We start from the raw sequence: 12,809 nt of genomic DNA, 5'->3' as shown, positions 1-12,809 counted from the left end.
ATAGATTAAAAGACCTTAAGCCCATCAATTTCCCCCTTTTTGATGATGATAAACTTTGAACATTGATGACTATTTGACTTAACCAGATAAGGTATCCGCAACTGCATATGTTCCCCCTGACTTTATTCTTCCCCCTTTTGGCATCAACAAAAAGACACAATCAGACAAAAAGGCATAAAGAAGTCCAACAAGGCTAACTCATGCCATATATGTGCACACAATCATGATAGAAAAGAGAAGCAAAAGGGAAAACCAGCATTGTACAAGCAAAGAAGAGTTGTTTCATTTAGAAGAAATTAGACTGTTTCAACAGGAGAAGCAATGGTGAAATCCAACATTCCATCACAAAAAGACAAACAAAAAGAGAAACAACAGCCACAAAATCATCAGAGCAAAAGATAACTGGCCACCAAGAGGATCCTAGGGGGTACTAGAAGAGGGAGGCTTGGAAGAGGAGGCTGTAATGGTTTTGAGAACCAGGTCCATGCGGGCATTTGCAGACAGCTGTTAGTCAAGTAGTTTTTCCTGTAGGTTCTCCACTTGTCGCATACCTGCCATCTCCAAGATTGCCGGGTCAAACGTGCGTCCCCACAAGACTTTTTGAGTGCTCAGACTCTCTTGCCCAAGACCACTGTCACTTGGAATGGTCTTCATTGAACCAGGTCCTCCCATAGTTTCCCACTTTTGTTTTCTAGACATTTCAACAACCTTCCCGTTCCTGCTTGCCACATCCACAATGTCACTTTCAAACAAATCTTTCTCAACCACAAACTTTTGTAGATCTTTTCATTTAGGAACTAGGTTCCTCCACAGCATCTTTATCAACCTCAAACACTGGAATGTGTTTGTCAGCCACAACTTCCCCCTATTTCATCAACCTCTTCTTCTTTTTCTTAATACTCTACTTACTCTTCTGCAAGGCAGACTCAAAAGCCTCTTTCTTCTGCAACCGCCTGGTTTGTTTCAGCTGAAAGAGAATCAGGTTCTTCAACAGGTTTTTCTGTGACGGTGTCATGAACCAGAGACTCAAAAAGCACCAGAGTCCTTTTATCCCCTAAGAATGGAGTTTCTTCCCCCTGAGATTCAGGAACAGAGGAGAAGTAGGGTTTGCAACACATGGAAGTGAGACTGGAGATGAAGAGGAAACCGGTATGGGTACAGTAGTATCAGGTATATTGAAGAAGTGGGTTTCTAGTGATGGTGTTAAGGGAGGAGGAGATGTGGGAGTGATGTTGATGGCAATAGAAAAAGTCGATTATTCGTTGGCCATGGTGAGAGAGGTGGTAAAAGGTGCAAAGAGAGACAATGGTTGAGAACTGCTGGTCTGAAAAGTCGGATGATGTGGCAGTTGAATTATTTTGCTATCTTTTTCTTTGAACAAGCATGCGAAAAACACATTACTATTAACCTGTGGTGCAGGAACCAGGTTCCTGACCTGTTTTTGAGAAAGGGTTTTTGCAGCTCTCCTCCGAAGTTCAACACTGTACCTTTTGCTTCTATAATTATGTGTTTACCTGCAATGATATAGATGTGAGTTAGACCTAGTCAGAAAACACTTTAGCCAATTTTACCTTAGTGTGACTATCATAGTCATGTCAGCAGAACCAGGTTCTCAATTTGGTTTAAGTGATCCCAATGCCATCTTGTTTCTGAATGTGTTCCATGCTCAGATCTTTGTGAATATATCTGCAATCTGATCTTTCGTGCAACAAAAACTTATACAAATAAGACCCTTTTCCACATAGTCGCTTGATCCACAGTGAATGAGCACATCAATTGGCAGCCGCAACATATTCTGCTTCAGTTGTTGAGAAAGCTACTGAGTTTTGTTTCCTTATACCCATGAGATAAAGCATGATCTAAGGAAATGAGCCATTTCAGATGTGCTTTTCCTGTCCACCAGATAACCTGCATAATCAGCGTTAGCATAACCAATAAGGTTGAAAATCATCCCCTGAAGGATAGTACAGAACCAGGTTCTATGTGCCCAAATATCTCAGAATTATCTTAGCAGCCTTCAGATGAGATTCCTTAGGATTTGATTGGAACCTTGCATGTAATCCCACACTGAATACAATGTCTGGCCTGCTGGCAGTAAGGTAGAGTAGAGATCCAATGATTCTCATGCTTTCATATCAATCCTTTTCAAGAGTTTGCATTTCTAACTGATACACATTCCGTTTATGGACTGCTTCACTTGAAGACCCAAGAAGACATTCAGTTCCCTCATCGTACTCATCTCAAACTCACTTCCCCTGAGTTTAGCAAATTCTTCACATAATGAGTTAGTTGTAGCTCAAAACATGATGTCATCCACATAAATCTGATCAATGAGCAGGTTCTTTCCCTGTTTCTTTAAAGACAATGTATGGTCAATCTTTCCTCTTGTGAAGACATTTTCCAAGAGAAACTTGGATAGTCTCTCCTGCCAGGTTCTAGGGGCCTTCTCCAATACGTACAGTGCCTTATCCAATTTGAATACATGTTTAGGATATACATGACGTTCAAAAACCTGGAGGTAGCTTGATATGGACTTCTTCCTTGAGAAAATCATTTAGGAAGGCACTCTTCACATCCATTTAGAATAAGGTGAATTCCATATATGAAGCAAAGGCAATGTGGATCCTAATAGCTTCCATGCGAGCTACTGGGCCAAAAGTCTCATCATAATTGATCCCTTCCTCCTGATTGAATCCTTGGACAGCAAGCCTTGCTTTGTTCCTTGTAGCATTTCCATGTTCATCCAGCTCATTCCTGAATACCCACCTGGTCCCTAATGATGGTTCTGTCTGAGGGTCTAGGTACCAGGTGCCACACCTTGTTTCTTTTAAATTGATGCAGTTCCTCTTGCATTTCAGTAATCCAGTCTGCATCCTACAAGGCTTCCTTGATATTTTTTGGGTTCTATTTGGGATAGAAATGTTGTCTCCTTCATCTTACTCATCAAATCAGCCTTCCCATTTGAAACTCCAGATATTTCCCAGGGACCAAAAGTGGTTCATTATCTTAATCATCACAGTTTCCTCCCTTTTAGAGGAGGATGTCTCGTTGAATAGCACATGAACACTTCCTTCCACATAGTGTGCTATTTTGTTGTAGACTTTGTGGGCTTTGCTTTGAGGGGAGTATCCCAGAAAGATTTCTTCATCGCCTTTTGCATCAAACTTCCCAAGCTGGTCCTTCCCGTTGTTGAGAACATAGCATTTTCATCCAAAGGTTCTCAGATGAGTTATCTTTGGTTTTCTTCCATTGAGCAACTCATAGGGGGTTTTGTTCAGGAGAGGCCTGATCATGCACCTCTTTTCACTCTTGCTCAGTATTCCCATAGGAATTGCATGCTCCGTGTTCTTTGAGCTTTGGATTTTACAGACCATGGACATGGTCCTTCTTCATCAATATATCTAGAAGTGAGAAACTTGTATCCCCCCAATCCTTTATGCCATGTCTTCGAATCATTATCAGCTGCATTCAAGCAGCTCATATCACCAGCTTAGACCCGAACTTCTACCTTGGTTTCTTCCCCATACCTAGAATGTACCCCTTCTTTCCATTTTCCAAAGGGTACATCCCTTCCTTGCAGGGCTTTCAGTGAGAGAAAATCCATGGTATTTCCAGTCATGTGCTTTGAGCATCTACTGTCCATGATCTATTGCAGTCCGCTTCCTCCCACTGTTCCCTGCACATCTAAATTATGGGTTAGATTTAGGAACCCAAACTAGTTTGGGTCCCTTGTTATGATAGAAGGGATGGATAAGGGCTTTTCTAGTCCATGCAGTCAGCGTTGGTTTCTTGCGAGCGGTACCTGGTCCCCAATTAGTAGTCACTTTGTCAGAAAACACTTTGTTTTTCTGAACAGACTGAGCCCTAGCCTGGCAATTTTCTTTGAAGTGCCCATTGTTCTCACAGTGGGTACACAGCCAGTTATCAGGAACTGTGACGTACTTGTTGTGAGGGTTGTAAGGAGTTTTCTCCTTTTGGAACCCGATTCCCTGCCTGTTTCCACTATTATTGAAGTACATGGCAGTGACAGCATCTGAGGACCAGGTCCACTTGAGAGATTTCTCAAGATCACTTTTTACTCTCTTCAATTCAGCTTGAAGCTGCCTATTTTTCTCGAGTTCACCACATATCCTAGTTCTAGCAGCTTTCAACTCATTTTCAAGCCTAATGTGTTCCTCACTAGCTCTCTCCTTTCCATTTCCAGAATTTTCAGGTTTTGACCTAATCTCAGGTTTCACTATTGATTTTCTTAGGTTTGTAATTTCCGCCAAAAGATCATTCTTTTCTTTTCTGAAAGTTTCAATGGTTCTCTTATGGTCAATAACTACAGCTACTAACACTACTAGAAAATGGTTGTTTTGCGACTGCCAAAACGGTCGCAATGTGGTCAGAAAATGCTAATTTCCGACTACATTCCGACCGAAATATCGTAGTCGCAAAATAGCTGGTCTGAAAAGGTTAGCGACCGAATCGGTCCGTAATTTGCGACTACAGCGGTCGCAAAGTCAAAAAAGAAAACGACCAATAAATGTTGCCAACTATGCGACTGACGCCGTCGCAAATAATTTAAATTAAATTTAAATTTTATATTAATTTTCCCACCGTAGTGGTCGCAAATAATACAAAGTATTTTTATTTTATTTGAATTTTCTCACTACTGTGGTCGCAAAACCAATTTAATATTATTTATTTATTTATTTATATTTCCCACTACCGCGGTCGCAAATCCAATTTAATATTTTTTATATATATAATTTTCCCACTACAACAGTCCCAAAAGTGGGAACTTTTTGATAAATTCCTGCTGTTTTAAAGCACTACCACCTGCCAATTTTGAATATTGAGGAACTAAACAATTAATCTAGCATGCCAACCAACCAATCCACCATTCCAACCAATCAAATCCATAGAATGCAAATAATTATACAAAACATAAATATTTATAACTAAAACATCCAAACACAAGTTAAACATTGAAGCACCATTCAACCTAGTCTAAAACATTACAATCATAGTCAAGTTTAAACATTACTAAGTCTAATCATCCAACCACAACAAAAAATAATGTCTCAAACATCACAACCACAACAAACTAAAACTCATCATCGCTGTCATCCTAACCATTCGGATCAAATGGACGCTTTCTTATAAATTTCTCCACTAGACTCTGCAATTTGTTAAAATTTGCGCGATCTTCTTTCCGTTCCTCCTTCAACTCTTCAACTTCTTTTCGTAATGCTTCCACCTCTTCGTGATTTTGCGAATAACTCGCATCACCAGCCAACAATATCGTAGAACGACCTACGGAATGTTGTGATCCAAGACCGCAAGTTCTACCTTTCTTTGCGCCACCAACCACCTGCGCCCATGTTGAAGCTACATCATTGAGTGACACTTGGGTTGAGCTACCATCCTTGGTATCGGGTTGACTTTGACGCCATTCCTCAAAACGTTTTTGATAGGCTTCCTGGAATTAAAATGTTAAGCATCAAATTATGTTATACTGATAGTATGAAGCATCAATGTTAACTAACAGAAAGAAAAGCTGAATATGTCTGATTAAATATAAACAGGATCTAGAGTAGCACATATTATTATGTTTCAGAATAATAACAGAATTGAAGATATCTTCTTTCCAATACCAAACCACTCGCTATAAGATCTACTAATTATGCTAAAATTTACATGGCTTAAGCAGTAAATATGAAATGGTTCTCAATCACGAAAGAAGGAAGCATTATTTGAGGTTAAAAAGGTTCTCCTATACGCATGATTCAGCTACTCAATGAAACAAATCCTTGGTCAACATAATATATAGTACACTTTAGCAGTAAGGATATTAATCTGTGATATAATGTTTTGAGACAAAAAGTTGATGGTCTTAGCTTAATAACTATCTTTGAGGCAAATCTTTAAGTTCTATTTCTGTATTCAACCTTGTGCGACAAAATTTAAGAGCAGAGCTGGAGTTGATAGTCTGCCACATCCGATGTATAATAAAACAGATTCTTTATATGTCACAATATCACAATTTGGCAGGATTGCATTTTAAGGATTCCCCTTTTTTTTTAAAACAGGTACATGTTGAGGATTCTTCAAGCGCTCCACAAGATTATGCAAAGTCTCCATGCACGTCTTTACTTTCTCCTCCAAATCCCGCAATGGTTATTTTCGAACATTTATTTAAGTTTTGTGAATCCATATAACAAGCTCCAAATATTTCCAGTTCATACAAAAGCCACTATCAGACAGTTGCCATGCATAAGGAATATCACAAAGGCATAGTAGATTAACAGAAGACATAGTAGAAAATATTTTACCAGACATAATAGAGTTGCACATGTCAACAAAGAGAAAAATTCATTAGTTAAACAACTAAAGGAGGTAAAGAAAACCTAAAATAATTGAAAAGAGAAGAAGATATCAGACAATAAAGCTCCTCACGAATGCACCCTTCCAACATGATCTCATGAAAATGTAAAGTTCATACAGGAAACTGAAAGTCCTAAGGAAAAGGAAAAAGCTAAAGAAAGAGCATAACCTGATACATGAGACCAGACTTGCTAGTGTAGCATAGAGAGCGCAAGATTGAGAATAACAGTCACGGGGAAGGAGAAACAGCAGTTCTTCACACATTGAAGGGGCCTAACATTTCTACAAATCCACTTAAACGGGTGAAGGAGAGATTATCATTTAATGATATGCACTTAGAAATTTCGCTGCTAGTTTACCTAAAGGCTGGAGAAACAAAATATTAAAGTGAAGACGAAGGGAAAAGCTTACTGTCCAGCACTGCTTCTAACTTCAAAATCAGCCAACCTCCATTCGCCCTCCAAACTCACACTTCTATTCCAATAAATTTGATTTTATTTTTCAGTTTTCCGTAATTCGATTTTGAGTAGCAATGGAAATCAACCTTTTAATTAAGTCAAGATTAACCATCATTGCAGCAAGAGTCGAAGAACTGGCCATAATAGAAGGACATGCAACCAAAAGAAGATAGTTCTTTGAAATTCCTTATCTAATTTTCAAGTACACAAGGATCAGAGTAATAACAACTAATTAATGGACTGCATCCCCAACAGAAAGAGTTCTAATTTTCTTAATCACAAAATACCAGTAGTAGGAAACATCCTTTCTGATGTTAGCAGGTACAAGGATCATAGCGACAACATATAGAATCTTGATGTGTTTCCTTATGAATGAGATCATAGTTGTCTTAGGTCTTTCAAGAATTATATGTTATGAATGTAGGAAGTTAATGACCGCGCGATAGATTTTCTGGTTTAGCTTTGATGAATAATTTTAAAACCGAAGACTTTGGACAATACTATTTACTATATTGGTTCGACAATCCATAAAGTCAGTTCTAAGAAACTAGAGAATCTTGTAGTTAGGATCTTACATATGTCCTCGAAGCACGCGGCTCGACCCATTCTCTTGTACCGTCCTTTTTCTTTTTCATATGTTTGTCCTCAAAGACCTCAGCATAAGTCACAAGTCTTCCTTTTTCCTTTTCCTGCAAAAAGAATTAAATTAGATAAAGTTCAATCGCATATCGTCAAAATCAAAGCAAATATAATAAGAAAGTTACCATTCTCCTTCGATGGGTCTCCATACTAACTGAACCCCCAGTGTGCAATGAGCCACCCGTATTGGAGGCTCGGGCAGCCTTTGGAGCATTGCTTCTCTTCTTAAATTCTTTAGAAGCCCATGTCACATTAAGTCTATCCCATATATCTTTTAGCATCCAACCGGGCTTCTCGCCACGTTGCCAAGCTTTATATAAGAGATTTTTCAGCCTATCAGCACCTTTTTTCTCAAAATTATGACTTATTTGCTAATGATATTTTGGAATCCATGCACACCTTGTCTACAAATAATTTAAAACATTAGATGAAATAAGGGTAATTTGATAAATAATATATAATTTATTTATTTTTTACCCTAAATTGATTCCACATCTGCTCTCTGTAAAAATACGGTATATCTGAGCATTTACTCCAAGCATCTCGGTAAAATGCTTTAACACAATCCACAACCACCTTCGTAGATTCATTGGAGGGAACAAACCTGCATTAAAATTAGCATATGTTTAAAATATATTCAACAATTTAAACGAATGATAAAGTAATTGCTTACCTAGTAGTCCCATCAGGAATGATAATCAGTCTGTGAAGAGAATCATATGATACAATCTCTTCAATAGTCTGAGTCTGTGTATCATCAGGAGCATGTGTAGATGTATCAATGGATGGGGATGACGGTATTGTAGAGCCTCCAACATGCGGCGTAGAAACGCTAGGAGTGGATGATGATGGAGATGAAGATGGAGCCATAGATGCAGGACCACCATTCTGACTAACATGGTAGCTTTGGGATGGAGCGAATGATGACGGAGGCATAGATAAGGAGCCACCATGCTGACTAGTACGATAAGCTGTCGAAGAAGATGGTATAGTAGGCATGCTCTGGGAAATAGAGATAGGCTTATATTGAACTGGATCACAAGGGGGCAAAGTGAAAAAGCCGGGTGGCAGTGAAGTCTGCTGAGGAGGCTGATAAGGAGGAGGGGGAGGAGGAGGAGGAGGAGGAAGAGGATGACTCATAAATGGCACAGACGAGCTAGTGGGACCTGAAGCATGCTGAGGAAGCTGGGAAGCGTGTCTTATCTTCTTTTTTTTACTTGGTGCCATCTGTGTAACATAAGTATACTAAAAACATTAGATGAAATGTGTTAAGACATAAAAAAATGTAAAGAAATTCTTCAACTTAATAAATGAATAAAGAAAACACATAAAAACCAACATGTCAATCCTCTTCGCTTGATTGATATTCATTTTTTAATTCTTCTTCATTGCTTGTTTCATTTTCATCCAGTAATTCTTCCTCATCGCTTGTTTCATTTTCATCAAATGATTCTTCGTCGCTTGTTTCATGTTCATCAGCAGGATCTTCCTCCCTGTTTGCCCGGGATGTTCCTTCCCCAAAATCATGTTGATTTGATCTACGAGTAAGGACCGAAGGATCATATTCTTCATATATGCATTTACTATGCTGCAATTCACCCACTAATTCATCATCAACCCTTTATTTTTCAATTCTTAAATAGAAAGTGTGCATTTCCTCCGTTCGAATCTCGAGGTCTGCTATCACGCCAAAACCTCTGGAACAAAGGAGTGTATGTATAATATTTACTTTTCTTTATAGGTGTTAAAAAATATAGCTATAGAAACGAATAACTTCCGGATCTATCAAGCTCTTGAAACCTATTTTGTTATTTGAGCAGTAAAAAGAGACTAAGCTAACCACACTCTGGTTGAACTCTCTAATAGACTCTGCTGATATAGTATCACCCAAATTTTCATTATCAAAGGGAGAATAAATTTTGAGTAGTGATTGGTCTAGAAATAGTTATTAAAAGAGGTTTTCCATGCTGGACAAGGGCTGCATTTGACATTCTTCCCTGTATAGCAGTGCTAGTTTGAGGAGTGTCATGTATAACATGTTCTGGAGTCCTAACAATAGGAGCTGCAGTGTTCCCTCTGCTAGCATCATTTTTCTCCTTTTCCACCTTCTCGGACACCTGAACCTGTTCATGTACCTTATTCTTTCCTTTATCATCAGGACCAATTCGCACATTGGTTTGAGCGTTGCCTACCATTGCAAGTTGACCTTATTATTACCCTTAAGACATTCCTTTCCTGGCTGGACCCTTTTTTGGTATGTACATCTACCTGAGTTTGATTCGCTTAAGGTTCAACTTTGCATTCATGATAAAGGAATAAACATTTTTGGCAGAATAGTGGTTTCCAGTCATAGCTCACATACTAAGTGAAAGTTCTACTAGATCAACAACCTCAATTTTATTAGGTCATTCCTTAATTACATCCCTTTGTATAGAGACCAAGCATAGGACGCCCTATTTTGCTTTTCAGTACATTCATCCGCAAATATATATAGGTCTTCCCAATCGGCTAGCAATCTTATTGAGAATGATTGCATTGCAACAACTTAGGGGGAGATTAGGAAATTTCACCCACAATGGCATGGTACGTGGGAATTCCTCTTGAAAATAAAAATTAGGAGTCCATTCCTTCAGGATTATAGGTATTAAATCTTCAAGGATAAACATTGCGATAATGCTAAACCCACAAAATATCTAGGTAGTAAAAAGAGAGACAGAGGCAAAAACTAACCAAAAAGAGGAGTGGAAGAGAAATTGGAGCAAAATTGGTCTTCAAGAGTAGAATAATAGGCTTGAAATTTCTGCCGTTAGCCGAAAATTGCCGTCCGCCGCTTGCCTCCGTCAGCCGCACAGGTGGAGTTGAAGAGAAATCAAAGAATCAATCAACAACACTGGTGGAATGCAGAGAAATCGCAGAAGAAATTAAATATTGATATATATATATATATATATATATATATATAGAGAGAGAGAGAGAGAGGAAATTTGGGAAATACGGGTGAAATTGGGGAAATAGGGTTCGACTCTATATACCTTTACGACTACCACAGTTACAAACGCACTAAAATATTAATTCTTTTTATCTTTTTAGTTTTTATTTTGCGACTGATATAGTCGCCTAATTGGTCAACTATTATTGACTTTTTATATTCCAACTGAATTAGTCGCAAAGCTAAAAGCGGGAGATTTCTCGCGCTGTTTTCCCACTAATTTTGTCACAATACTAGTCGAATTTCCTTTTTTTTTAAAAGCAATAAAAATGCAATCTTTTTCCCACTACTGTAGTCGCAAAAGTAGTTGCATTAGCGACTACTTCAATCTCAGTCACAAATTTCGGTCGCAAATTAGTGTTTTTCTAGTAGTGTAAGTCGTCTTTAGTTTGTTCATATTCTGCTAATTCTAAGGTCAAAGAATCCCTATCCTCCACAAAACTATGAAAGACATTGATTAATACGTTAGCTAAACACATGAGTTTTCTTGGAGAATAGGATTTCAGATTTCTCTGAACATCCCTGAAATTTACTTCTTTGTTGTCTTCTTCTTCATCATCATCTGGTTGTGCCATCAACGCAAAGGTTGAGTCATATTCAGCCGGTCTTTTTCTCTTGAAGTTCTTGGAGAATTCTTGCTTCAAGAGAGGACAATTTTTCATGAAGTGTCCAGCCTTTCCGCACTTGTAACAAAGATCATTGTTCTTTGATCTGTTAGAGCTGTCCCTTTCTAGCACTTCTCCATCTCTTCTGACCATCTTCTGAAATCTTTTGGTTAAGTAAGCCATGTAAAGAACAAGTATCCTTTGCCACACATTGATGACCTATTTGATCAGCTACAGGGTGCCAGAGTGTTCTCCAAGATTGATTTGTAGTCAGGTTATCATCAACTAAAGATTCGGGATCTAGATATTCTGAAGATTGCCTTTAGGACTCGGTATGGTCACTACGAGTTCCTCGTGATGTCATTTGGGATGACCAATGCCCCAACAATATTTATGCACCTAATGAACAGTGTATTCCAGTCTTATCTTGATTCATTCATTTGTGTTCATTGACGATATCTTGGTGTACTCCCGCAGTCGGGAAGATCATGAGCAACATTTGAGGATCGTGCTCCAGACCTTAAGAGAGAAGAAGTTATATGCAAAGTTCTCAAAGTGTGAATTCTAGCTTGATTTAGTGGCATTTTTGGGTCATATTGTGTCGAGTGAGGGGATCAAGATAGATTCGAAGAAGATTAAGGCGATGCAGATTTGGCCTAGATCGTCTTCAGCTACTGAGATGCGGAGTTTTCTTGGTTTGGCCGGGTATTATTGTCGTTTCATAGAGGGCTTCTCATCTATTACTACACCTATCACCAGATTAACCTAGAAGGGTGCTCCTTTCAGATGGACCGAAGGGTGTGAGGTGAGATTTCAAAAGCCCAAGACTGCTTTGACTACATCCCTAGTGTTGGTGTTGCCTACGGGTTCGAGGTCTTATACTGTATATTGTGATGCGTCACGTGTTGGCCTTGGCGCGGTATTGATGCAAGACGGTAGGGTGATTGTGTTAGAGACTGCGTCCACCAGACTGTATAGAGAACCGGGTACTCTATATATTTCCTCTGAAAGTACTGATGAACCAAACTGTATAGGGATCTGGTCCTTTATCAGTTTGGTACGGTGTTAAGTTTGTGTGAGTCCACCAAATAGCAGATTACCTAGTCCTTTATCGGGTTCTGCAGTGAATGCTAGTAAAGCTGAAAGTAAATAAGGCCTTGGATTTTTACGTGGAAAAATCCCACACAAGGGGATCAAAAAACCACGACCTACACCTGTAGGCTTTTAACTTCACTAACTTGCAATCTCCCTATTACAAGCCACTTTACAATAACTCTATTCCAAAGACTTCAACTAACTTGTGATGCTCTCATCACAAGCCACTCTATAACTATCCTAGTTACAAAGAATTTGACTAACTTGTGGTATTTCCACCATAAGCCACTTTGTCACACTACGGTTACAAAGGCTTTGACTAACTTGTGATGTTTCCACCACAAGCCACTTTGTCACACTACGGTTACAAAGGATTTTTCTTATGACTCAACCTAATCAATGATTCTAAGAAAGCTGGATAGGAGTTACAATGAAGAATAAATTACAAAGACTCTACAAACCTAAGGACTTAAAATATCTTCGATCTTGGATCAGGTCCTTGAGGTTGCAACAGCTTTGTTCTTGAGAGAGGTTCTTGAACACTTGAGAGAATATTTTACATTTCTAAGTTTGCAAGCGTTGAACCTGAATCTTGTACCTTGCATAAGGCTTATACTACACAAGACATCCTTAGTGATGTCCAATCTCAAT

At 38.8% G+C, this 12,809-nt stretch overlaps 1 protein-coding gene across 6 annotated transcripts; it reads right to left on the bottom strand.

The window, feature by feature from the left end:
- On the bottom strand, positions 4,940 to 10,442 carry LOC109225728 (vegetative cell wall protein gp1-like). Of its 6 annotated transcripts, none has more exons than XR_002067978.1 (7): positions 10,200 to 10,441; positions 8,809 to 9,166; positions 8,143 to 8,696; positions 7,947 to 8,073; positions 7,595 to 7,873; positions 6,542 to 7,519; positions 4,940 to 5,467 (listed from the first exon to the last, which is right to left on the bottom strand). XR_002067978.1 is itself a non-coding variant. In XM_019390494.1 (5 exons), the coding sequence occupies exons 3-5, from the start codon at positions 8,694 to 8,696 to the stop codon at positions 7,841 to 7,843; spliced, it is 714 nt and encodes a 237-aa protein (XP_019246039.1). In that variant the 5' UTR covers positions 8,809 to 9,166; positions 10,200 to 10,441; the 3' UTR covers positions 7,594 to 7,840. The 6 variants fall into 6 exon arrangements, 1 of the variants encoding a protein (XP_019246039.1); XR_002067976.1 differs by having other exon boundaries at positions 7,406 to 7,519; XR_002067977.1 differs by having other exon boundaries at positions 7,406 to 7,519; positions 8,809 to 9,057.

Source organism: Nicotiana attenuata, chromosome 5 (assembly GCF_001879085.1).
Source record: "Nicotiana attenuata strain UT chromosome 5, NIATTr2, whole genome shotgun sequence".
Classification (NCBI taxonomy): Eukaryota; Viridiplantae; Streptophyta; class Magnoliopsida; order Solanales; family Solanaceae; genus Nicotiana; species Nicotiana attenuata.
Note: the sequence above shows the minus strand (reverse complement) of the source record. Positions and strands in the feature narration are given on the sequence as shown.